General features: G+C 52.7%; 1 protein-coding gene across 1 annotated transcript in view; it reads left to right on the forward strand.

Annotated features, from left to right (window-relative positions):
* The window catches only part of DUOX1 (dual oxidase 1), a 30,612-nt gene that overhangs the window by 4,963 nt on the left and 980 nt on the right, over positions 1–24,669 (forward strand). Inside the window, exons 5-30 of the mRNA XM_008583101.1 lie at positions 5–36; positions 156–252; positions 1,131–1,221; positions 2,227–2,329; positions 2,591–2,763; positions 4,327–4,502; positions 4,717–4,835; positions 5,399–5,536; positions 6,403–6,516; positions 7,272–7,471; positions 8,112–8,297; positions 10,430–10,655; positions 10,929–11,022; positions 11,256–11,431; positions 13,388–13,457; positions 13,858–13,983; positions 14,567–14,745; positions 14,948–15,178; positions 15,761–15,860; positions 16,111–16,160; positions 17,576–17,703; positions 21,493–21,646; positions 22,048–22,280; positions 22,504–22,662; positions 23,784–23,939; positions 24,030–24,158. Coding sequence (XP_008581323.1) covers positions 5–36; positions 156–252; positions 1,131–1,221; positions 2,227–2,329; positions 2,591–2,763; positions 4,327–4,502; positions 4,717–4,835; positions 5,399–5,536; positions 6,403–6,516; positions 7,272–7,471; positions 8,112–8,297; positions 10,430–10,655; positions 10,929–11,022; positions 11,256–11,431; positions 13,388–13,457; positions 13,858–13,983; positions 14,567–14,745; positions 14,948–15,178; positions 15,761–15,860; positions 16,111–16,160; positions 17,576–17,703; positions 21,493–21,646; positions 22,048–22,280; positions 22,504–22,662; positions 23,784–23,939; positions 24,030–24,158 — 3,640 coding nt within the window. The remainder of the gene's footprint in view (positions 1–4; positions 37–155; positions 253–1,130; positions 1,222–2,226; positions 2,330–2,590; positions 2,764–4,326; positions 4,503–4,716; positions 4,836–5,398; positions 5,537–6,402; positions 6,517–7,271; positions 7,472–8,111; positions 8,298–10,429; positions 10,656–10,928; positions 11,023–11,255; positions 11,432–13,387; positions 13,458–13,857; positions 13,984–14,566; positions 14,746–14,947; positions 15,179–15,760; positions 15,861–16,110; positions 16,161–17,575; positions 17,704–21,492; positions 21,647–22,047; positions 22,281–22,503; positions 22,663–23,783; positions 23,940–24,029; positions 24,159–24,669) is intronic.

Below are 24,669 nucleotides of genomic sequence, written 5' to 3' on the forward strand. Positions count from 1 at the left end.
CCAGCTTCCTGCAGAAAACGCCCCCGGAGTATGCAGGTGAGGGAGCGGGGGGACGCCTGGGCTGAGGAGCCGCAGGGGGAAGAAGTGAGGCAGGTGCACGTGGTGGGAGGGTGTGTGGGCAAGAAGCCCGTCTCCTTTATTACCCCTGCCTGCAGGGTACCGTCCTTTCCTAGACCCCAGCATCTCCCCGGAGTTCGTGGTAGCCTCTGAGCAGTTCTTCTCCACCATGGTGCCCCCTGGCGTCTACATGAGGTGAGGGAGGGGCTCAAATGTTTTGTTGGGAGGGATAGAGGTGTCAACTGAGAAAAATCTGACCTCAGGAGCCTTGGGGACAGGATTATCAGTCTGAAGTGTATTCATTCCCTCAAGAAATGGAGAATATTGAGGACAAGGCAAACAATAGCTTTTTTTTTAAAGATACATGATTACCATGTTTATGCACTTTTATCTTCATTCTTCTGCAACTGGTGTAGGTATCTCCCCAGTTAAAATAATTGAGGTTCACAGGGTGTCATAAAGCCCACTGGTCTGAACTCAGGTCTTGGCACTACACTGGGGACATTTTTTAGCTATAGGCACAGCACTTGGGCCTTACAAGCTCCTGGGGGGAATTCTAAAAAATGTGTGTAATCTGAAGAAAAATATTGTCTCCAAAATAATGAAAAGGGGACTTTAAAATAAAAAGTGACATATTTAAATAAATGTATATGAAATAAAGCATGTCGGTTTATTTTTTACAATTGTATTATTCTTTAAAATAATTCATAGGTTAGATTTTCTCATTCTGGAATAATTTCTGGGTATGCCTGATGATGGCTGAGAAATTACAGACAATTACGTTATCCATAGATAGGTAATTTCAAAAGAACAATTAAAAAATCTTTTAAAAATGGAGAGAGAGAGAGAGAGAGATGCTATAGGGTGCATTTTTAGATGTTTGGTTTGATACTGGGGGAGGGACCTTCCAAAAGTCAGATCGTCCAGGACCTACCTAGGTCAGGTGACCTGACCGCACACCACATCAGGGAAGTGATGGCCTGGGACCCCTGACTACTGCCTCGGAGTAGACCTGGTTCTTGACATTAGGATCTCTTCCCTCAGTCACCATGCCCCTGTTCCTTGCATTTCAGAAATGCCAGCTGCTACTTCCAGGGGGTTATCAATCAGAACTCAAGTGTCTCCAGAGCTCTCCGGGTCTGCAACAGCTACTGGAGCCGAGAGGTCAGGGTTGGGGGTACATATGTGGGTGGGTATATGTGTGTGTGCATTTTGTGTGTTGTTTGAGAGTGTATGGTGGAGATGAACAGTAGGGCTGAGGCAAGCAGCTGAGATGGGCTGGGGTGAAGGAGGCAAGCTGGGGACTTCAGCCATCTCCTCTACAAATGTGAGATGACCAGGTAGCTACACATGGTCAAAAGTCGATCCCCCACCCCTACCTCAGGGCTGAGTGAAAGACAGCAGGGCCTTTGCAGATGTGGCTCTACATTTATTGCTCCCTCCTAGCTTTTTCCTCTCCCTTGACAGCTCTGGGTCTCTTGTAGTCCTTGGAGTACCCCGGCCATCCCCACCAAAGAAGCTTCCCAATTAGACACACTTAGGGCAGTGTGTGAATGCATATATGGGGGAGGGGGCAGGGGTTCTGAGAGATTATGGGGTATAGTCTATCCATCCAAACCAGGCCAGTGTGAGTGAACAGCATTAATTACCAATTTAAAGCAAAATCAGATACTTTCTGTAGGTTTATAAAAGGGAAGGGAAAGGGGAGGAAGAGGAGAGAGGAAGGCATAGATTAAGATTCATGGAGCAAGTTGAAAGATGCTTCAGCATCCTCCTAATCTGAGTCCCTTTTTATTAAAGGGAGGAAACTGAGTTCAGAGAGGTTTTGTGACTTGCCCAAAGCCACACAGCTGGTTAGTAACAGAGCAAGGATCAAGCCCTAGATCTTTTAGTGCCTTTGCAACTACGTTGCAAGTCTCCTAAGATAAAAGTAAAGTTTTAAGGTCCCTTGTGCTTGTAGAAACCTGTCTCCCGCAGCATGGGTTTTGGATGGGGATATCACTCACCCTGAGTAGGGAATCAACCTGCAGAGGAGGAATGGCCCACCAGTTTGGAAGTAAACAGCAGGACTGGGTGGAGCCGGGGATATGGAGGATGGGGTGGAAGAAGCCTGGCTGCTCAACCTCTGTCCCTGTTAACCACGCCCCCTCCTTCTTCTCACCCCCAAAGCACCCAAACCTACAAAGTGCTGAAGATGTGGATGCACTGCTGCTGGGCATGGCCTCCCAGATTGCTGAGCGAGAGGACCATGTGGTGGTTGAGGATGTGCGAGGTGAGGCTGAGGCTGGCCCTCCAGGCTGTGGACTTCTGGCCCCTGGGAGGATGTTCAACTGGACTTCCAGAGCCAGGCATGGAGGGGCACCAGGGCTGGGAGCCTGTGCTGACCCACTGCTGAGAGAGCTTCTGACCTGCTGACGATGGCTCCTTCTCTGTGGCTCAGGTCCCCCTGGGGATGGCTGGAGCCTGGGGCCTGGGCTAGAGGTCGCTATGGTGGCCCTGAGCTCCCTCGGACTCTCTGGTATCTCATCCTCAGATTTCTGGCCTGGGCCACTGAAGTTTTCCCGCACAGACCACTTGGCTAGCTGCCTGCAGCAGGGCCGGGATCTGGGTCTGCCTTCTTATAACAAGGCCAGGGCAGCACTGGGCCTGTCTCCCATTACCCGCTGGCAGGACATCAACCCTGCACTCTTCTGGAACAATGGCACTGTAAGGAGGGGTCAGGACCCCGAGGATGGGGTGGGAGGACCAGGGCACATTGTATTGAGACATGGAATATGGGCAGCGAGACATGGGTACCAGAGGTGAGCACTTGATGAGAGGGGCAGGACTCATCCATGTTACTTTTCTCAATATCACATACCAGGATGGAGATTACCAGACCAGCAGGATTCAACTTTGTTAGATCCAGCAAATGTTTATTGAGCATCCATTGCATACTAGGCACTTAATAGGCATTATCTCATTTGCTCTTCCCGACAACCCCCTGAATAGGTATAGAAAGTCCTTGACTTAGGAACAAGCTGGGCTTTCATGCACTGATATTCAAGTTGCCTTTTGGGAGTGAGCTGTTATACCCTGAACTATCACCTGTGCTGGTGGCATTGCCTGCTAGCCAACAGACCAGTTTGGTCTGCCTTCCCATCTTGCCACAGCAGTGTTTCTACAATTATGTGCCTGTTTTATTGCATTTGGCCTTTACTATTTTATAAAATTGTTGAAGAGGAGAGAATTCAAAGGCCAGTAAAGAAGTGGTGTGTGCCTTGGGCTTGTAAACTTTATTAAATCAATATAAAGATAGGAATCAGCAGGCATATCAAAAGTAGCAAATCTTTAGCTTTGACTGGGCCTCATTGGAATTATCCTGGTCAAGTGCTTATGTACTTTATGGAGAAAAGAACTAAAACATAGGTCAGGTAGAAAATGCTGGTGACATATTGTTGAAGACTGTCAGGCATTTAATTTTTTTTTTTTTTTTTAAAGATGACCAGTAAGGGGATCTTAACCCTTGACTTGGTGTTGTCAGCACCATGCTCACCCAGTGAGCAAACCGGCCATCCCTATATGGGATCCGAACCCGTGGCCTTGGTGTTATCAGCACCGCACTCTCCCGAGTGAGCCACAGGCCGGCCCCAAATTTTTTAAAAACTTTTTAGCTCTAGAGAATGGAAACCTTTTATAACACATCATTCTACCATTCAACTTTTGCACATTCTGGTTTCCCTCTTCAACTTTCATACCTTTTCAAGAACAAGTTATGTAGGGGATTGTTTGTTTTATTCCAACATTATGTCAGCACCACGCCCACCCAGTGAGCAACCGGCCATCCCTATATGGGATCCGAACCCGTGGCCTTGGTGTTATCAGCACCGCACTCTCCCGAGTGAGCCACAGGCCGGCCCCAAATTTTTTAAAAACTTTTTAGCTCTAGAGAATGGAAACCTTTTATAACACATCATTCTACCATTCAACTTTTGCACATTCTGGTTTCCCTCTTCAACTTTCATACCTTTTCAAGAACAAGTTATGTAGGGGATTGTTTGTTTTATTCCAACATTATAAAGTAAGCAGCTGAATCTGTGAGAGGGTTCCCATAAATGCGTTAACTTATGTAAAACACTCAGAGCAGTGCCTGGGGCACAATAAACACTATATAGGAGTGAGTGTTGTTGCTGTCATTTATTATTATTATCCCTGGGGCTAATCCCTGGGAACCATCTCTTTGCCTGAGGATGGGTCCTCTCACTCACTCCTGACCCTTCTTGGTTCCAGGTGCTGGAGGCCACAGCTGCCCTGTACCACCAGGACTTGTCTCGGTTGGAGCTGCTCCCAGGGGGGCTCCTGGAGAGTCATGGAGACCCCGGTCCCCTGGTCAGCACCATTGTCCTTGACCAGTTTTTGCGGCTGCGGGATGGTGACCGCTACTGGTTTGAGAATACCAGGAATGGGTAAGGCCTGCCTGGGCCGCCAGCTCAGATTCTACCTCAGCCTGGGCCCCAGACACTCTGCCTGGCCTTAGACAGCCCCCATGGCCCTTGATTCCCAGCCTGCCCACCGCTCCCTTCCCAACCCCTCTGGGTTTCTTTCCTCATCTGGGTCCCTGGGTCTGGGGGCCTGCTTCTTTCTCCCACCACAACAGCTCCCCACTTCTCCCTCCCCTAGGCTGTTCTCTGAGGAAGAGATTGCAGAAATCAGAAACACTTCCCTGTGGGATGTGCTAGTGGCTGTCACCAATGTGGACCCCAGTGCCCTACAGCCCAATGTCTTTTACTGGCTTTCAGGTGACTGACCAAGGGGTAGCTGAAGGGAACTGGGCCTGGAGTCTGGCCCTCTTCAACTGTAGGCCTGGCTGTGTGGGGCTGGACAGCAGCCTCCAAGTGGGAGTGGGCTATGGTTCTGCCCTTGAGAACTGTGGTTGTGGGCGCCAGGGCTGCCACAAACAGTTGTGTAGGTTCCCCTCGGCACAGCTCCCAGAGGTGCCCGAGTGAGTGCAGGACCAAGACTCAGAGAGACCTGGTGAGGAGGCTTACATGTGGCTGGGATGGGACTGGGGCTGGGTGTAACATTAGGAGGGCTGGGTGCAGTGAGGCTATCCCATCCCACGCCATAGCAGAGATGAGGGAAGCTCTGTGTGTATGTGTGTGTGCGTGTGCGTGTGTGTGTGTGTGAGGCTGAGACAGAGATTGAGGCTCATTTTTGACCCCACATATTACCCAAGGCAGCCTCTTCCCCTCTGCTACCCAGAGCACCTCCACCCCCTTTCTGCAACCCAAATCTCCTCAGAGACCCTGTGCCAGAACCTGTGGCCCAGAACTCAGGACTCTGGCTTCCTCTGCCTTCCCAGGAGACCCCTGCCCTCAGCCAAGACAGCTCAGCACCGAAGGTCTACCAGCCTGTACTCCCCTCATCGTTCGGGATTATTTTGAGGGCAGTGGATTTGGCTTTGGGGTCACCATTGGGACCCTCTGCTGCTTCCCGCTGGGTAAAAGTGGTGGGCAGGGTGGGGCTGGGTGAGAGGTACAAGCTAGGGGGTGGGGTTAGGGTGGTTCCATTTATGACAACAAAACATGCATAGTACTGTCCCTCTGGGCAGGTGAAGGAAGCATTACTGGACGAGGGGACACGAGAAATGTCTGACCTGCAGATAAGTCAGTTCCAGGGAGAAATTCCTCCCTGTTCTCCTAAGATGCCATCTCCTCCCTCTGCCCCCTGGAGCTCAACTTGGTCAGGAGCCATGGGAGCCCACAATTCACAGCATTTTCCAGGAGCCAGGGCCTGGAGGACTGTCAGAGGCAAATTCCTGCTTGAGAACCAGGGCTGGGGCAGAGGTAGTTGTTGGGGCAAGGGCTTGGGACTTAGTCTTTGACAAGGCTGTATGCGGGTCAACCAGTCTCTGGCATGAGGACTCTGGACTTAGTGTCTGGATGGGACGGGACCTGAGTGGTGGAAGCAGTGGAAGCAGGGCAGGCATTTGAGATGCTACCCAAAACTCCCCATGGGATGCAAAGCATCTCCCCCCAGGGACCTTTACAATTTCTTTTTTTTGTTTTTTTTTTTAAAAGATGGCCGGTAAGGGGATCTTAACCCTTGACTTGGTATCAGCACCATGCTCAGCCAGTGAGCAAACCGGCCATCCGTATATGGGATCCGAACCCGTGGCCTTGGTGTTATCAGCACCGCACTCTCCCGAGTGAGCCACAGGCCGGCCCGACCTTTACAATTTCAAATGATTGAGCAGGCAGACTAAGGAGGTAGGGAAAGCAGGGAGTCCTGCCAAGGAAAGGAGCTGCTTCCATCTTCTCTAACCCCCACCTTCCCCTGAACATCCTGCTGCCTCTGCCCTCCCAGTGAGCCTGCTCAGCGCCTGGATTGTTGCCAGGCTCCGGATGAGGAATTTCAAGAGGCTTCAAGTCCAGGACCGCCAGAGCATCATGTCTGAGAAGCTTGAGGGGGGTGTGGAAGGTAGGCGTGGGGCCGGCCAGGGTGGTGGTGAGGAGTACATGGCTCAGGATTACAGCTCCCCATCTCTATCCCAGAAACCTAAGGAAAAGGCATCCCTTTTCTAGGGCTATAGGCAAGGCCAGGGCAGATGGGAAATGTCATGGTGACATTAGCTAGAAATTTGGCCTGGAGTCCTCCAACCTCCATTGTTCTTCTCAGTGGTCCCAAATAAAGGGAATGTGGTAGGTTCATGTGGAGAAGGCATAGGACCCTGCCTAGATTTCACAGGGTTACTATGACTTGTAAATCCCCAAGAAGTGCTGCTTTGTGTTGTCTCACACTGGAATTCCAGGCAACAGAGAAGTGATTAATGAAGGTCCTGAGTCAGATTGGGATTGGAATCTTGGTTCCACCACCATGGGCTATTGGGCCTTACAAAGATTTTTAAAATCTTTCTAAACCTATTTTTTTTTCTCATCTGTAAAATAGAAATGATAATACACTTACCTCATAGATTTAGGATTAAATGAAATAGTTCATGCAAAGTGTGGTATAGTGTTGAACACATAGTGAATATTCAGGAAATGGTAGTGACTGTTCTTCTCCTGAACTTTAGGCATAACAGGACTGTAGAGGAAGGGATGATCCTCAGTACCCAAGAAGGGAACAAAGCACTGTGGAGGTCTTGATCTGACTCCAGCCCTGAACTGCCCCTCTTCTTCCCAATGTGCCTTGGGTGGGCCCCAGCTGACCCAGCCCCATCCTTCTCTCCCCAGCTCTGGAATGGCAGGGTCACAAGGAGCCCTGCCGGCCTGTGCTAGTGCACCTGCAGCCCGGGCAGATCCGTGTAGTGGACGGCAGGCTCACTGTGCTCCGCACTATCCAGCTGCGGCCCACGCAGCAGGTCAACCTCATCCTGTCCAACAACCATGGACGCCACACTCTACTGCTCAAGATCCCCAAGGAGTATGACCTGGTATGGCTCAGCTGGCCCCTGGCTCCTTGTCCACAGCCACAGCCAGGGAGGCAGCCAGGTGGAGGGGAAGGAGCCCTGTGCCAGGAGGCAGGGTTTCTGACTTCTAGTCCCTGACTGTAGTACCTGCTAGAGAGATAAACATGAATGCGCTTGTCTTACTCTAGACCTGCTGGATGACATGATTCCACAGTCCCTTTTTACTCTTGCAGACACAACTTGCCTCCTTTTCTAAGGATGCCCTGGCAGGTTCTAGCTGGAGTACTTGGAAGAAGCTAAGCCCTCTTCCCTGTCCCCTTGTTTCAGGATCTAGTAAAGTTTTAGAGAATATGGAGGAGAGCCAAATCAGAGGCTGATCTCGGGCTCTGACTCTGCCTGGCTTATGGTCCCCTTCATCCTCTGGACTCCCTGCCTTTCCCTCCCTTTTCCAGTAAGGTATCAAGGAAGAACAGTTTTGAACGCTAACTCTGCACCTACAAGCAAGCCAGTTAACCCCACTGAGCCCATTTCCTCTCCTGTAAAAGGAGATACAGTATCTCTTCTGCAAGGCCACTCTAGTAGTCCCTTTGACATAATCTGTGGAACATGCCTAGCCTCAAGAGGCCTCGACAAATGGTTGCTCTTGCTCCTTCTGAGCCCATAGGTGCTAATATTTAACCTGGAGGAAGAGCGGCAGGCACTGGTGGAAAACCTTCGGGGAGCTCTGAAGGAGAGTGAGCTGAGCTTCCAGGAGTGGGAGCTGCGGGAGCAGGAGCTGATGAGGGCAGCTGTGACGCGGGAGCAGCGGAGCCATCTCCTAGAGACCTTTTTCAGGCACCTTTTCTCCCAGGTGTGTACATGGGATCAGATCTGCCCTTGTGTGTCTGCCTCTGGTGGTATCCTTACCTTGTGAGGCCATGGGGTGACTCTAGGGGAAGTCAGAAGCCCTGAGTTCTCAGCTAATAATCAGCTCTACTGCAATTTTGGGCAAGTCACTTGACTTTTCTGTAAGGAGATGCCCCTGCTCCTTCTGAATCCCTCCCTCTCCACCTGTGAGACTCCAGGGAGGTGATGCCTAAGAATGGGTTTATCTGCATGTGTCACTTATCTCTCCCCCTCCCACGGCTGCCCAGGCTTTCTGCCCTCCCTCATCTCAACCTGCCCAAAAGGCTGCAGAAACCAAAGGCGAGACAGGCTGTTGCAGGAGCAGTGAGAGCCATTGTTCACCCTTCCTTGGGGGAGTGCAGCTGCTAGAGGCCTCCATGAGGCATTAATGTCCACCTTGCAGACTTCTGAGAGCTATTGGGAGGATACGGGGAAACAAGATAGGAAGTAAAATACAAGGAATTGAGTCCACATCTGGCACAAAAATAAAGGCAGCCTGGGAGCAGAGCTGTGGAGTGCAGAAATGTTGTAGATAAAAGAAATACAGCATGGTTCCACCACTGAAGATGTTTATTGTTCCACTGGGAAGATGGGACATGCACAGAAAGGGAGATAACTGGCAGAGAATGAGGGCTACAGAAGTGGCCCAGGAAATAAATGGTCCAGAAGTTTAGAAAAGATAGTGAGCCTCAGCATGTATAAAGTCACGGTGGAGGTGAGATTTGGCAAGGACTCAAAGTTAGGAAAGTTTTGGCTCAGAAGAAAGGAGCGGAAAGGACTGAGCAGAGATACTCCATGGAAGGGCAAAAAGTTAAGTCTCAGGAGAAGGAGCATAGTTGGCTGGCTGGGGAGAGGATTCACAGGGAAGCTACCCTTCAGTGGGCATTTACTCTGTGCTAGGCACATGACTTAAGGTCATTTAGTCCCCAGACAAGTTGAACTTGAGTATTCACAAGAACAGAGGAACCCTCAGCTGGGGTTACTCCTTGCCAGGTCCTGGGCAGCACCTGGGCACCTCTTTTCAGTTCGGGATCCATCAGGGCTATGGGAACTCCCTGTGCTGAGAGACAGAACAGGCTGCTATACTCTGGGGGTGGCTACCAGTCCCTTATATCTGCACAGTGCTTTCAGCTTTCAAAACGTTTTCCACACAACCTCTCTTGTTGATTCTCACAATAACCCTGTGAGAAAAGTAGGGCAGGTGAGGAAATAAATCCCAGACAACTGAAGAGAGTGCTTGAGGTCATGCAGCAAGCAGGTGGCAGAGTTGGGACATGAACCCAGGTCTCTTGCCTGCAGCCCCAGGCTCTTTCCACCAAAGCACCTTGTTTGAAGCTGTGAGGTTTACCTCATGAACCATATCCAGGCTTGGACTAGGCACCCCCAGTTGACAGACAGGACAGACAGGTACCATGGCCTGTGGCCTGCCTGCTGCCTTTACTTTCTGTTATGCTGGGCAGCCCCTGGATGGGGTGGAGATAGCCTGTAATGAGAATTCCCCTTTCCCAAACCCAACTTTTCCTCAACCCAGTGGAAGTCTTGTCTTAGTTAAAACTCTTTTAGGTGTAAATGAGAGAAACCCACTTGAGCTAGCATTGATAGAGGGTCAGTTGACTCTGAGGATACAGGAGTGTCTCAGGAATTCCAAAGAGAGGACTTCAGCCGAGCCTGGAAGGGACCAAGAAAGGGAAAACCATCAGCAGACAAGACCACTCCTCTCTTAGACTGCTTCTGTTTTCTCTGCCTCTGCTCTATTCTGTCTCTGTGTCGCTAAGCACTTGGAGGAAGAGGGGGGTCCACAACTCTGAGTCTTCTTGTGCTCAGGTCAAGACAGACCTGGGACCTCTTAGTTGCAATTCCAGATCCCCAGCTTGGGTCAAGTATGTATTCTTGGTCCAATCAGCTATGGCAGAGGGCCAGGGCTCTGTAGAACAAATATGGCCCCATAGACCAACCACAGAGCTGGTAGGGAACTGCTTAGGGTAGGGAGTGCTGGGAAGCCACCTGAAAAGGTGGCTCCTACAAGGCTCAATGGGCTTTCAAATCAACAAAGCCTTGTCTCCTCCTCTCGCTCCCTCTGCTTCTACTGGAGTACAGGTGCTGGACATCAACCAGGCGGATGCAGGGACTCTGCCCCTGGACTCATCCCAGAAGGTGCGGGAGGCCCTGACATGTGAGCTGAGCAGGGCTGAATTTGCTGAGTCCCTGGGCCTCAAGCCGCAGGACATGTTTGTGGAGTCCATGTTTTCTCTGGCTGACAAGGATGGCAATGGCTACCTGTCCTTCCGGGAGTTCTTGGACATCCTGGTGGTCTTCATGAAAGGTGGGAGGAGGGAATGATCATCCACATGGGAGAGGCTAGATAGGGGCTGGGTCCTGAGCTGGAGTGTGGCTGACTTGTTGGAGATGGGAAGCTCTGAAGCCAGGTCTCCAGTCTTGGCAGATGTGTGGGAGTGCCCAGGTAGGAGCAGGAAGCAGAGCGACCCCTTGCTGTGTCCAGCAGTGGGTCATCATACTGGTGTGAGGCCCCTCTGGCCAGCCTGGGGGTTCAGGCAGGCGGGTTGGGGTTCTACTCATGGGGTCCTCCTTCTTCTAGGCTCCTCAGAGGAGAAGTCTCGCCTTATGTTCCGTATGTACGACTTTGATGGGAATGGTCTCATTTCCAAGGAGGAGTTCATCAGGATGCTGAGGTTGGTCCTCTGAGACAGCCAGGAGAGTAGGCCAGGGAAGGGCCTGCCAGGGGAGAGACCGAGGGGGAAAGGTAGCAGGGCCTCCTCCTTACCCGTGTGACCAGATCTTGTTATAATTGGTAGGGGGCTTGGGATTTGGCCAGTCAGTGCCCTTTCATGTGGCGATGAGGCCTGGTGGGATAGTCAGTGGGCCCTTGTGTCTGGGCCTGATGGAACCTCTCCCCCAATCCCAGGTCCTTCATCGAGATTTCCAATAACTGCCTGACCAAGGCCCAGCTGGCCGAGGTGGTGGAGTCCATGTTCCGGGAGTCGGGCTTCCAGGACAAGGAGGAGCTGACGTGGGAGGACTTCCATTTCATGCTGCGGGACCACGACAGTGAGCTCCGCTTCACACAGCTCTGCGTCAAAGGTGCAGCAGCGGGGCAGGCAGGGCTGACTTGTCTATTAGGCACAGTAGGTACAATGCCCAAATACTTTTAGAAGCCCACAGAAATGCTTTAATTTCTTTTAAAATCAGAAGAAAAAAATGAATGTAATAATAATGAATATGTAGTAAGTTATCCAGCTTGGACTATATTCTTCTTTACATCAATGCAATTGTAAAATATAATTTTTAATTTATTTTTTTATTTTTATGGAGGAAGAGGCCCAAGAAGGCAAATGTGCCTAGGCCCACCAAAATCATAATGCAGTTCTGCTGATGGGGTCGGTAGGACCAGGATGGGGTGGGGAATGGTGGCTAGAACTCTGCTTCCCCTGGCTCTGTGCCAAAGCCCCCTATGTCTGGTGCCCAGGACAGGAGGTGGGGAGACAGTGTCCCCTTGTTACAGCCTTACCCAAGCCATACCCCTCTCAACTGGGGTGTCTGGTTACAGGGGTAGGGTGGTGTCTCTTGGGGTTTTTTGTTACTCTGTCTCCTGCTCAGTGTTTGCTGAATGCATGAAAACCCATTTCTGTTGGCCTTCCCCCAACTTTCTGCCCCACCCATGTCTGACTCACTGGGTAGGGGGTAGATTCAGAGTGGGGAGGGGGCAGGGAGCAGACAGGGGGGTCTGTCTGTGGCCTGCTCTGAGCTGTTATGGTGGCTTAGCTTGGGATTTTCACAGTGGCATGTTGAGACCCAACCTAGCCCCTCCCAGGATTATGAGAAGTGGGGACTAAGCAGCCTTGATGGGAGAGAAGCCAAATTAGACAAGACACAGATAAGCCTCTGGTCCGGGCTTCTGCCGGCCCTGGGGGTAAGGAGAGTTGGTAGAGAGGAAACCCATTACTCCTGATTCTGCACCTTTTTACCTTTCCCAGGCAATCAGGGCAGCAGACCCCTGAGCTGGAGGGCAGGGGCAAGGGAGGTACCTGGGAGTGAGCCCAGGCCACAGAATCCCAGGGACATTCAGCTCTGGATGAAGGGTAGGACCAGGGCTTATGGATTAAATAGGAGGTTATCAATGAGTATCGTTTTGTTTTGCTTTTAATTGTTGTTGTGCTTTATTATTTCCTCTAGATTTTATTTTGAAAGATTTTAAACCTCCACAAAAGAAACAAGATTAGAACAAAGAAACATCTCTTTCACCTAGATGTGCCATTTATTACTGTTTTGCCACTGTTCACTGAACCATTTGAGAGTATAGACGTCTATACTTTGTTTTAAACACTGATTTCATTTAGTTCAGCTCACTTGCTTTTGGCCTTGGGTATAGACCAGGATCATCTTTAGGATTGGTTCAGCACTTGGAAGTAAACTGGAGATTCTCAGCCTCCTGGATTTGCAGCTCAGTCCTGCCCCGCCCTCAATGCTCAGCCCAGACAGTAACAATGGGGTGGCTCCTGGGAGGGTTTTCTCTGCAATATTTTATTATGAACATTTTCAAACACGAAAGTAGGAAGAATTTTAGAGTCATCACCCATGTACCTACCACCTAGATTCTACATTTAACTTTTGGAAGATTTTAAGCTGGAGGAACTTAATTAGGGGTTTGTGTGTGTGTGTGTGTGTGTGTGTGTGTGTGTGTATGTGTGTGTGCGCACATGTGTGTGTGTATGGCAGAATAGGCTTAGCAGGCAGTTTACATACCGTTCCTGAACTCTACCCCCATAGACCTGATACCAGTCTCCAGGAATGGAACTGAAGATGGACACATTCTCGGGGAAGCCTGCCTGGCCAGCTATGTCTTAGGCTTTCTCCCTGCCCACCTATGGCTGGGTCCATCTCCCATTGGGGAAAAGGGCTGAGGCTGGGGCACCCAAGGTAGGGCCTCTACTGGACAGGGAAAGACCCTGTGCAATGTCTGAACATAGGAAGGCAGGGGTGCTGTGCATTCTGGGTTCTGGACCCTGAGCAGCTCCCTAGCCGGGCTCTGCATTGCAGGGGTGGAGGTGCCTGAAGTCATCAAGGACCTCTGCCGGCGAGCCTCCTACATCAGCCAGGAGAAGCTTTGGTGAGACCCTATTTGGGAATGTTGGAGGGAGGGTTAGAGGAGTAGCCATTTCTCTCCTCAGAATGGCTGGAATCAGGGTCACCACTAGCCGTGTAGTGCCTTCATACAAATGAGAAAAAGGCACCCCTTACTCCAGATGGACACAGCTCTGCACCAGGGCAAGCAGAGAGCCTGCTGGATTGCAGTGCTCGATTGCTGCTTGGGCCCAATGCCCTTGTGAAGGGCACAGGCATATGTGGTGGTCTGGGCTGGGACTGAGGATCTGACTCACTAGCTGGGTCTCGGTGGGAATCATGCTGATCCTTTCTTGATGGAGTGGGTTTGGAGGCAGACCAGGGGCAGCAGAGGACCAAGTGGCTGAGGTTGGCCAAGGTCCTATTTCTCACCGTTCTTGTCCTAGTCCCTCTCCCAGAATGAGTACCCGCTCTTCCCGCAGTGATGTCAAGACCGAGTTGACACCACAGAGACTGCAGTGCCCCATGGACACAGACCCTCCCCAGGAGATTCGACGGAGGTTTGGCAAGAAGTACGCCTGCTCTTCCCCTTAAGCCCAGGCGGTTCCTTCCTCCCTTCAGCATACACACCTCCATTACTTGGTGCCAGGCACTGTGCCAAGTACTGGGGGTGCAGGCAAGATGAACAGTCCCTACCTAGAACGGCACAGTCTGATGAGAGAGGCAGGCTCACTGATAATTGTCCCACTGATGAATGTTATAATAGTGGCAAGAGCGACGAGCTCGAGGAAGCTCTCACGTCTGCCTGGGAGGTCAGAGATCCTTCATGAAGGTGTCCTTTGGGCCTCCAGTAAAGGCTGACCACAAGCGCTGGGTGGGAGCTGGCAGCTACAGAGACGAGGAGGGGAGGCGGCTGCCTGCGTGTGAATGGACACTGTACCCCTGGGATGGAGTGCCCACTCGGGAGGGAGGCCGTGCCTCCACCGACAGCTCGTTGATGGAGTGCGGTACAGTCTCTGGGGTCTGAACCCCCCTTCGGCGTGAGTCACTTCGGTGCCCTTCCCTCGCCGCTCAGCGGCTCCCCTCCGAGAAGCAGGCGGGGCTCCCCACGTTGGGTCTGATGGGGGCCGAGGGCTAAGGCTTCCTGTGTCGCAGGGTAACGTCTTTCCAGCCCTTGCTGTTCACCGAGGCGCACCGGGAGAAGTTTCAACGCGGCCGTCTCCACCAGACGGTGCAGCAGTTCAAGCGCTTCGTCGAGAACCACCGGCGCCACGTCGGCTGCGTGGCCGTGTTCTACGCCACCGCCGGGGGGCTGTTCCTGGAGAGGGCTTACTGTGAGTGACAGCCCCGGGGGCGGGGCCTGCGATAAGTGACAGCCCCGGGGGCGGGGCCTACCGTGGGTGTCGCCACTGGGCGAGCGGGGCCGGCTTGAGCAAAGACTGTGCGCGGGAGGCCTGGCGTGAGTGTCAGCGGCCCTGCCCCTGAGGACATCCCTGACCAGCTCTCTGCTCGGCGCTCCCTGGGCCCCCTCCGCAGACTATGCCTTTGCCGCACACCACGTGGGCATCACGGACACCACCCGCGTGGGCATCATCCTGTCGCGGGGCACAGCGGCCAGCATCTCCTTCATGTACTCCTACCTCCTGCTCACCATGTGCCGCAACCTCATCACCTTCCTGCGAGAGACCTTCCTCAACCGCTACGTGCCCTTCGATGCCGCCGTGGACTTCCACCGCCTCATTGCTTCCACAGCCATCGTCCTCACAGGCAGGGCCTGGGTATTCTGGGGATTCTCTCCATGTCCTCCCGCCCCCTGCTGCTCCCCTCCTCTGAGCCCCCCTCCTCTGAGCCCCCCTCCTCTCTACCTGCACTTAACTTTAATGTAAGTCTTGCGTGTCCTTCTCTGTGAGGATGGAGTTGGCCCCAGCCATGGTGAAGTAAGCCCAGGAGCCTCTCACGGGCTCACCAGTGCCTCTGCTCACACTTCGGAGGGCACTTCATCAGCCTCCAGCTGACAAGTTACTAACACCCCAGAATGAGTGCACATAATGTGTTATCTCTCTCAGTTTTTATGTTGTGGAACATAACTAACTCTGTAAGAGAAACCAAAGGAATGAGCTTCTAAAGGTATAATTTCAGACTCATGCAGTTGTGTTCAAGGATGGTGTGTGTAGGAGATGTGGGGGAGGCCAGCAGGTCGATTAGAGGTCAGAAGTCCACATGCCAGGCTGCTGCTTCAGGCCCCCAACTCTGTCCAGGAGTCCTCCACCTTGGGCTGAATGGGTCGAGCAACCCCACTGGGCTGTCCTCAGGCTCACATCTCCCCACCCCCTGTCTGGTTTCCCTTAGTCTTACACAGTGTGGGCCATGTGGTGAATGTGTACCTGTTCTCCATCAGCCCACTGAGCGTCCTCTCCTGCCTCTTCCCTGGCCTCTTCCATGACGACGGGTGAGTGTGAGTGTGTTTGTGTGTGCATGTGGGGGTGGGCTGGGGGGGATTCCTTGCAGGAGGAAAGAAACAAATTCTCTTGGCCCGGAAGAGAGTGTCACCTTCCAGGTTGTGGGGCCATCACCAGCCTGAGCCCCCAGACCCAAGTCAATAGAAGGGGAAACTGGTGGCTGGGTTGGCTGGTGGCTTCCCCTCTGGGAGTCCCAGAGGTCTTCTCTCAGGGTCCTTCCTTGCTGTTCCTTCCACACAGGTCTGAATTTCCCAAAAAATATTACTGGTGGTTCTTCCAGACTGTTCCAGGTGAGAGCCTTCCCTGTTCCACGAACTTTTGGGCCTGACTCCGAGCTCTAAGCTCTGTGTTCCATTTGTCACGGGGCAGCCCAGACTCACTCCAGAGAGCCAGGCTCTGCCCTCTCGCCCCAAGGGCACTCCAGGCCAGTAGGAGACTTGGGAGGCTCTGTGTTTCAGTCCTCCTCTCAGGAGCTTAGCTGGGTTCATTCCCGTATTCTGAACTAGTTCTCAGTGAAATGGAAGTAGATCCACCTTTCCCCAGCACACACACCTACTATGACAGTGACTTTAAGGAATGCTATACCCCACCTGCATGCAGAAGAGACCAGGTTCTTTGCCAAGCCAGATACAAGTCCCCCAGCCCTTGTAGTATGTCTTGGCAAGGACTATTAAGGGGCATATTCTTAACACCCTACAATCATCCATTTTAGAGCTATTAGCCACGAATCTGTTCAAATTCTTCTTGAACCTATTTATATTTTCAGTCTGTGCCCTCCTTTGGGTAACACATTTTCTATACTCACTCCTCTCTGTGAAACACAGCATGGGTTTTAAATTTTTTTGTAATTCTAAAATGATCTGCTTTGAACTTCAGAGGGTACTTGTTAATTCCTGAACACTGGGATTTAGTGGATAAGGCTGTGTTTATGCACTCTTCTCCGCTCAGAACTTTACAGGCTTTGATTAGATCCCCTCTTAACCTTTACTTTTCCATACTGCAGGGCTCTAATCTTCCTGATTTCTGCTTCTCTCCTCCTTGATCACCTGAGAAACCATTCTCTGTCCCCCTACTCCACCTGGCTCCAGTATTATCCTCTTGTGTACCCCTGGCCTGGGATCCTCCATGAGAGGAGGGGCTTCCCACAACTCCAGGCTAGATCTGGGGGCTCTGGTGATGAGCAGGGACAGTGTGATCCTACTCACCCACCAATGGTGCCTGTGCTCATGCTGTGTGCTGTGGCAGCCAGGTGGACTCCATGAAGGCAGGGCCTGCAAGTTCCAGTGTCTGGCCCAGAGGGCCCAGAGTAGACGCCCTGGGCATCCATTCATTCAGCACACATTTATATAATGCCCACAGTTTTCCAGGCCCTGCACTGGGCACTAGGATTCAGTGGTGAACTAGCTTAGCCCAGTCCCTGTTCTTGTGAACCTGAGAGTTAGAAAAGTGACAGACATAAAACAAGTAGTGACATGGAGTAAAAAATGACCACAGTGACAAGGGCTGTAAAGGATGCATAGGGTCTGTTGAAATGAAAGGTACTTATGATCAATGGTGTGGGAGGAGAGGAGCAGAGGATGCGGGGGCTTTTCCACTCTGGGCAGTGGAGTGGAGGAGAGAGGAGACCTGACCCCAGAAGCTTCGGAACAGCCCCCGTCTTCAAGGCGCTGCTTCTCTGTCCTCCATCCCCATGTTCACCTTGCAGGCCTCACGGGGGTCATGCTGCTCCTGGTCCTGGCCATCATGTACGTCTTCGCCTCCCACCACTTCCGCCGCCGCAGCTTCCGGGGCTTCTGGCTGACCCACCACCTCTACATCCTGCTCTATGTCCTGGTGAGGGCTTTTGGCAGTGAGCCAGGCCAGCAGGGTATGGGCAGGACGTTCCCAGGGAGGCAGTGAGGGCTGGGACATCAGTTATCGATCCCCTTAATTACTTCAAGTATCCTCTTCTCTTCTCCATCGCCCTAATGTATGGGTCTCTCCAGAAGGCTGACCCCAATATACAGCACTTGGAAGATGGCCTCACTGGTGTGGGCTGTTCAGTAGCAGCCCTGCCAGGCTGATCGGCATTCCTCGCAGACACCTCCACATTGCTTCTGCCCAGCCAGTCTCTTCCTACTTTGGGTGGCTGGTTTTGGCTCCTGGGTGGACTGTCTGCACCCAAGAGAGAAATACCCTTTTCAGAGAAACTTGTCTTGGATGGATTCTGCTATTTCTTTTCTGGTCCTGTTTTGGGGGGCATTAAGTCATACCACCTAGCTGCCTGTAAAGTTAATGCTCAAAATGTCTTCATTTGGATTGCTGATAAAATGGATTTTTAAGGGGCCGGCCCGTGGCTCACTTGGGAGAGCATGGTGCTGACAACACCAAGTCAAGGGTTAAGATCCCCTTACCGATCATCTTAAAAAAAAAAAAAATGGATTTTTAAGACTCCACCCATCCCCTTTCCCTCTCCTTAACCTGGGATCCTGTGTCCCTTCCTTTACATTCCCTCCCTTCTCCTGTTCCCTTTACTGTCCCCTGGGTTTGTCATCATCTGCTTCAGCTGGTTAGTTCTGGAGCTGACTCTGACCTGTGTCTTTGTGTTGTGGCTCTGCTTGCCTGCCTTCTTCACAGACACAGGCAGTTCCCCAGAGGGCACCCTGAGGGCCTCGCTGAGAAGCTAAACCAAGTCCCAAGGCCCCAGCTGTCCCCACCTATTGATGGCATGGCTGTCATCATTCAAGGAGTCCAGAGTCCATGTGGCTGCCCCCTATCCAGGCTCCAGGCAGAACTGCATGTAGGAGTCTCCTTTGTCCTGAGACTAAGAGAGTGCACCATTGCCTCGGTCATGCTGGCTCCTGTGGCCTAACCTGCCTCCTCCCAGGTGCAGTTCTGTCTTCACTGATAGGTAGGAGGGTCTGTGCACATCTTCCTGTGACTCAGCACTTCATAGTTCTGTAGATGACTACCCAGCCTTTGTTCAGTATGTTTCCTAGAACTGCAGATGTTTGTTTCTGAAGAAATCTTTCCCTTCTTTGGAAGCTGTGGCTAATTTGTTCCTCCCTTCCCCATCTTCCCAATGATGGGTGGAACTCTAGCATCCTGGGCTACTGCTTCTGTGGGGGGTGGAGATGGTGCTCTTGTTCCTAGTGATAAAGCAGCTTCTTTGAAATAAGTGGGAGACCCAATTTAAGAGCGGCTAGCCTGGCTCCCTAAGACCAACATCCCTTTCTGATTTATCTCTGGGCTGTGGGCATCACTGGGTTCAGAGCAGGATTGTCAGGGACTCAGAAAGTGCAGGCCCCCTGCTGGGCAGTCCTAGCCTGGTGGCTTGGAAGCATCTCACCTTGGGGGAGATCAAGGCCAAAGCACCCTCTTCTTTCCCACTTATCCCAGGCATGGCCACTTGACTTTGGTCAGAAAGAGAAGTTACAAGTAAAGAATCTCAGTGCAGAGTAGATCCTGGGGAAGGATGTCCAGGCCCTGATCCAGGCTGAAGAGGTCAGCGCTGGCATGTCAGAAGCTGAGCTGGCTGGCTGCCCCCACCACCCCAGCCTCTCACCCAACCAGGAATCTGCAGCAGCTTTGTAGCTTAAAAGTAAAGCCAACACAAAATGGGGTGTATAGAGTAGTATGAGGTCAACCTGCCATTGTGCTCAGCCTGGTTGGATGATCAGAAAGCCTTTGGGGTGGGTGTGGGCTCCACAATGAAAGAGGAACTTTGGGGAAGGCAGAGCCAGTTTGGAGAAGAGCCAGAGAGGTTCAAGTTAATACTTGGGGAAAGTTTTAAGAATTTGGGATTACTGAGCTGGGAGAAGGGGTTTCTGAATGAGGGGCCAGAGTTCACTTTAACAATATCTGCTGAGAGTTTGTTATGTACCAGCTCTGTGTGAGGCCCAGCAGAGGAGGGGGAGGCTCTAACTCCTACCCTTAGGAAGTTAGGATTTCCTGCAGAGATAAGTGCCACACGCATGAAATGACAAAAATGAACACACGATATATGAATAATTGCTGGGAGGAGTGTTCCAAATAGTAAGTTTGGAAGGGAGTTTTCATTTGGGCTAAAGTTGCTAAACTTCTCTGGGAAGAAGATGGGACTTGGGCCAAGACTTTAGGAGAGGTGAGCTAAGCTTTGACAGGGCAGAGTGGAAGCTGAAGAGCAATCCAGGCAGAAGGAAGGGCATGAGCACAGGTGCGGAGGTGGGAATAGTCATAGGATATTCAGGGGACAGAGGAGACGGGCCTGGTTGTGGATGGCCATAGGGCATTTGGTGGTGGCAGGACATGCTGGTGGATGTGTGGGGGCTTCCACCGAAGCTGAGGGGCTGGCTCAGGTGAGAGGCCATGCCACATGGTGGAGCACGGAGCATAGAAAGAGAAGAACAGAGGGTGAGGAAACCAGTCTTGGGCAACACCCGGTGACTATGGGTGGCAGAAGGAATGGAGCCAGAGGAGGAGATGGAAAGTGAGTGGCCCAAGAGGCAAAGAGGGAGAACCAGTAGGGCAGTGCTGCAGAAGTGGCAGGAGGGGTGGTCACTAGTACCACAGGCTGCCAAGAGTGAGAGTAAACATGGGCTGAAAGGAGACGGTGAGGTTTGGCCATTCGTGGGGCTGGTGAGCCCACAGTGGGCAGGTCCTAAGGAGAGGTGGAGGCAAAAGCCAGACTGACCCAGACTCAGGAACAAGTGATTAGGAAGAATGGGGCAAGTAGTGTCTGGCCACGGTAGACAAACTTACTAGGGAAAGGACCAGAGCTGGGTGATCAGTGATTTCATGAAAAAAGGGGACTAGTTAGGTGTTCTCAGCCTCCAAAGGGATAAGATAAACCAGGGAAACTCCTTTCTTCATCAGCTATTGAGTCCTTCCCAAGTGCCAGGCAGAAACTGCGAGGAACTGAGAGGATAGTGGCCAACAGTCCCTAGCGCTTCAGTCCAATGGGGAGAACAACAATAAACATGTCAGTGAATGAACAAACAAAACGACTGTGGATGATGACAAGTGCTCTAAGGGAGTTGACAGGGAGCCATGATAGAGAGGACTAAGGGAACGCCTGAGGATGTGCCACTTCAGAGACCTGAAGAATGAGATGCAGCCAGCCATGGGAAGACCCCAGGGACCCATCTGCATTCCAAGCAGGGGGAACAGCAGGTGCAAAGGTCCTGAAGCAGAAAGGACTTGCCACATTTGAGGAATGGGGAGGGGGAAATGGCTGGCAGGCAGAGGTCCGAGTACTGCAAGGCCTTGTAGTGCAATGGGATGTTCACTAAAGCTTTTAAAGCTGGGGTTGACATGGTAAAATGAACTTTAAAAGTCACACTGGCTGCCTTAAGAGACTGGATTACAGTGGGGCAAGACCGGTGGAAGACCAGTTAGGAGGCTACTACATGAATCCAGGTGAGAGTCAACGTGGCTTAGTCCAGGGTGGTGTCAAGGGAGATGGAAAATAGTCTCATTCGTCATGGAATTATTTGGAGGATGGAGCTGGGAGTGGTTTGGGTTTGGAACCTGGAAGAAGCATGGTACATAGGGAGGTGGGGGTGGATATAACTGTGGAGAAGGATGTGGGTCTGAGGCCTGAGCTGGCCCCATGCCCTGTTGTGGGTGTCACTGGGTCTGAGCTGTACTCTTTGCTCTATCCAGCTCATCATTCACGGCAGCTTCGCTCTGATCCAGCTGCCCCGTTTCCACATCTTCTTCCTGGTCCCGGCACTTATCTATGGGGGGGACAAGCTGGTGAGCCTGAGCCGCAAGAAGGTGGAAATCAGCGTGGTGAAGGCAGACCTGCTGCCTTCAGGTACTAGCTTGGAGGCTGTCAGGGGACCCGCTTGATGACATTGAGGGAACTGGCAGGGCAGGAGCAGAGCCTGGACCACATAGTCCTTTGGCCTGGTCCAGTGGATGGGCAGGGGCCTGGGGTGGCAGGGGTAAGGAAGCTGGTAGAAGAGCTCTTTCCCAAGGCACCTGAGCCTTTCTTAACACAGAGTGGAGGAGCCCAGGCCAGGCTGCCTCTTGCATTGCTGCCTACCAGCCCCAGTGCTGCCCACCAGCCTCTCCTCAGGGTGCACTTAGGATGGGGGTAGGCCACCCTTGTCATATTCCAGAAGCAGAGCTGAGGCTGTGGGTGGGAGACCTCTCTGGAGGCCACATTGTTGCTGAGTTCAGGACAGCAGCCTCCTGCCCACCATCCCTCCCCAGGAGTGACCCACCTGAAATTCCAGCGGCCCCAGGGCTTTGAGTACAAGTCAGGACAATGGGTGCGGATCGCCTGCCTGGCTCTGGGGACTACCGAGTACCACCCCTTCACGCTGACCTCTGCACCCCATGAGGACACGCTCAGCCTGCACATCCGGGCTGTGGGGCCCTGGACCACTCGCCTCAGGGAGATCTACTCACCCGCAACGGGTGACAGCTGTGCTCGATACCCGAAGGTGCCCAGACCCAGACCAGATGAGCCACATGCAGCCACACCTCCTTGGCAGGGCTTGGCCCTGTGGCACCAGACCCCCTTCTGTGTTCCTTCCTCCCCCATCCAGAGGCTGGTTGTTCCAGATAATGCCACAACCTCCCTCTTCCCCCTCACTCCATAAAGTTTCTGTCTTCAGAACTACGGTGGTGGCTAAGCTTAATTCAAACTCATTCCTCTCCCTACAGCTGTACCTTGATGGACCCTTTGGAGAGGGCCACCAGGAATGGCATAAGTTTGAGGTGTCAGTGCTGGTGGGAGGGGGCATTGGGGTCACCCCTTTTGCCTCCATCCTCAAAGACCTGGTCTTCAAGTCATCAGTAAGCTGCCAAGTATTCTGTAAGAAGGTGAGTGCCCCCTGTCTGTACCAGCCCGTGGCCCCCTCTTGCCCATTATGGTGTCCACCTGGGCCTCTCTTTCCTGCCTCTGTTCTTGACCTCCCTGATCTGGACATGGGCAAGGTGGCCTGAAACCTGGGGATGGGTGGGGTAGACAGGTGTCTAGATGTCCCAGACCCTGAAGGGCAAAAAGGCTTCTTCCCCCAGCTATGGGGTGCTCCACAGAAGATCTGCTTCTGGGAGTCCCTCCAGGCAGTGTTGGAGGGGGTAAAGGAATCCACTCCCTTTTACAGAGGAGGCCAGCACTTGGAGTAGTGTTGGACTGGGAGAGGGAGGGTATGCTCAGGGTGGGGCATGAGTAAAACTGGCTCAGCTCTCAAGAGGAAGAGAAGGGGAGGTGGCAAGGCAGGGCTGGTGGGCTGGGTTGGCAAGGAACACAGCCCAAGCCCTCAGGCCCCGTCCATGCCAAGCCCTTCACCCCAGCCTGGACCTGGCGGCAGGCCCCTGCTCGCCTCTCTGGGCTTGGTAGGTGAGTCAGGGGTGCTGGAATGCAGCGGGCAGAGGCCCAGCCCATACACAGTCAGCACTCAGAAGGTGACAGCTCCCCTCCTCTCCACTGTCCGTGCCAGCTCTCCCTCTTCTTCTTAACGCCCCCAGCCCTACTTCTCCTCCTCGGAAGCTGGAGACCTCCCCCTGCCCCCTGGTCCTTCCATGCCCCTGGTCTCCATTTGAACCCATTCCCATCCTCAAGGCAGCCAGCTGGGTCTTCCCTGAGCCTGCTCTGTGAAATGCCTCTCAGCAGGACCCTCTCCCTATGGGCAGCCTGAGCAGAGCCCATTGGAGGGGATGGTTGGACAGGCTGAGCATGAGAAAGCTGTTTCTCACCCAGCAAACCTCAGGGTCCTTTGGCAAGGCCCCAAGCTGAGATAGGCTCCACCTCTCCATGACCCGGGGCAGCTCCATCTCTGGCCTCAGAGCCTGGCCCTGTGGCCCATACACTCCATCTCCCCTGGCTGTATGGGAAGAGGCACAGCTGGTTGAGGTCAGAAGAGCTCTGTCAGTGTGGAGACCCCGGGGATGTGGGGACCCTGAGCCGAACCAAGTCCCAAGCTCCAGCCATGTGTCCCCAGATCTACTTCATCTGGGTGACACGGACCCAGCGGCAGTTTGAGTGGCTGGCTGACATCATCCGGGAGGTGGAGGAGAATGACCGCCAGGACCTGGTGTCTGTGCACATCTACATCACCCAGCTGGCCGAGAAGTTCGACCTCAGGACCACCATGCTGGTATGTCAGGGTTGGCCAGGAAGGGGGTGGGCCACCATCTGCCAGGGGTTGACTCTGGCTGTGACCTTCTTCCACCACTCCCTTCCCCAGTACATCTGCGAGCGGCACTTCCAGAAGGTGCTGAACCGGAGCCTGTTCACAGGCCTGCGCTCTGTCACCCACTTTGGCCGCCCACCTTTTGAGCCCTTCTTCAACTCCCTGCAGGAGGTCCACCCACAGGTCAGTCCTACCCCATATCTGGGTCTCTTCACCTGTATCATCTGGGGTCTGAGCAAAGCTCTCAAACCAGCTCCATCAGAGAAGGAATCGGCTGCTGACAAGATTCCATCCCCTGGGAGACTGGTGGGGGAATGGAATGGAAGAGGATAGGCGGGAGTCACCCTGAGGTGCTAAGGGAGGAAGGAGGCAGGCAGCAGGGACTTGCCACCTCTGAAGCCATGATGTGATGGCAGAAGGAAGAGTTGAATGACTGAGCTAGTCCTGGCCATAAACTCATGGCTACCCTCACCATTAATACTGAGCCAGCCCTCACCCCTGACACTGAGCTAATCATCACAAACACTGCACTAACCACTACTGTCATAAATACTGGGCTAGCCCTCAATGAGACACTGAGCTAGCCCTCAATGTGAACATTGATTAATACAGCCTCTGTTAGAAACACTGATCTAGCACTTACCAAAATTGAGCCAGATGTAAAAACACTGAGCCAGCCCTCACATGCATGGTA

Source organism: Galeopterus variegatus, unplaced genomic scaffold (genome assembly GCF_000696425.1).
Source record: "Galeopterus variegatus unplaced genomic scaffold, G_variegatus-3.0.2 Scaffold2829, whole genome shotgun sequence".
Classification (NCBI taxonomy): Eukaryota; Metazoa; Chordata; class Mammalia; order Dermoptera; family Cynocephalidae; genus Galeopterus; species Galeopterus variegatus.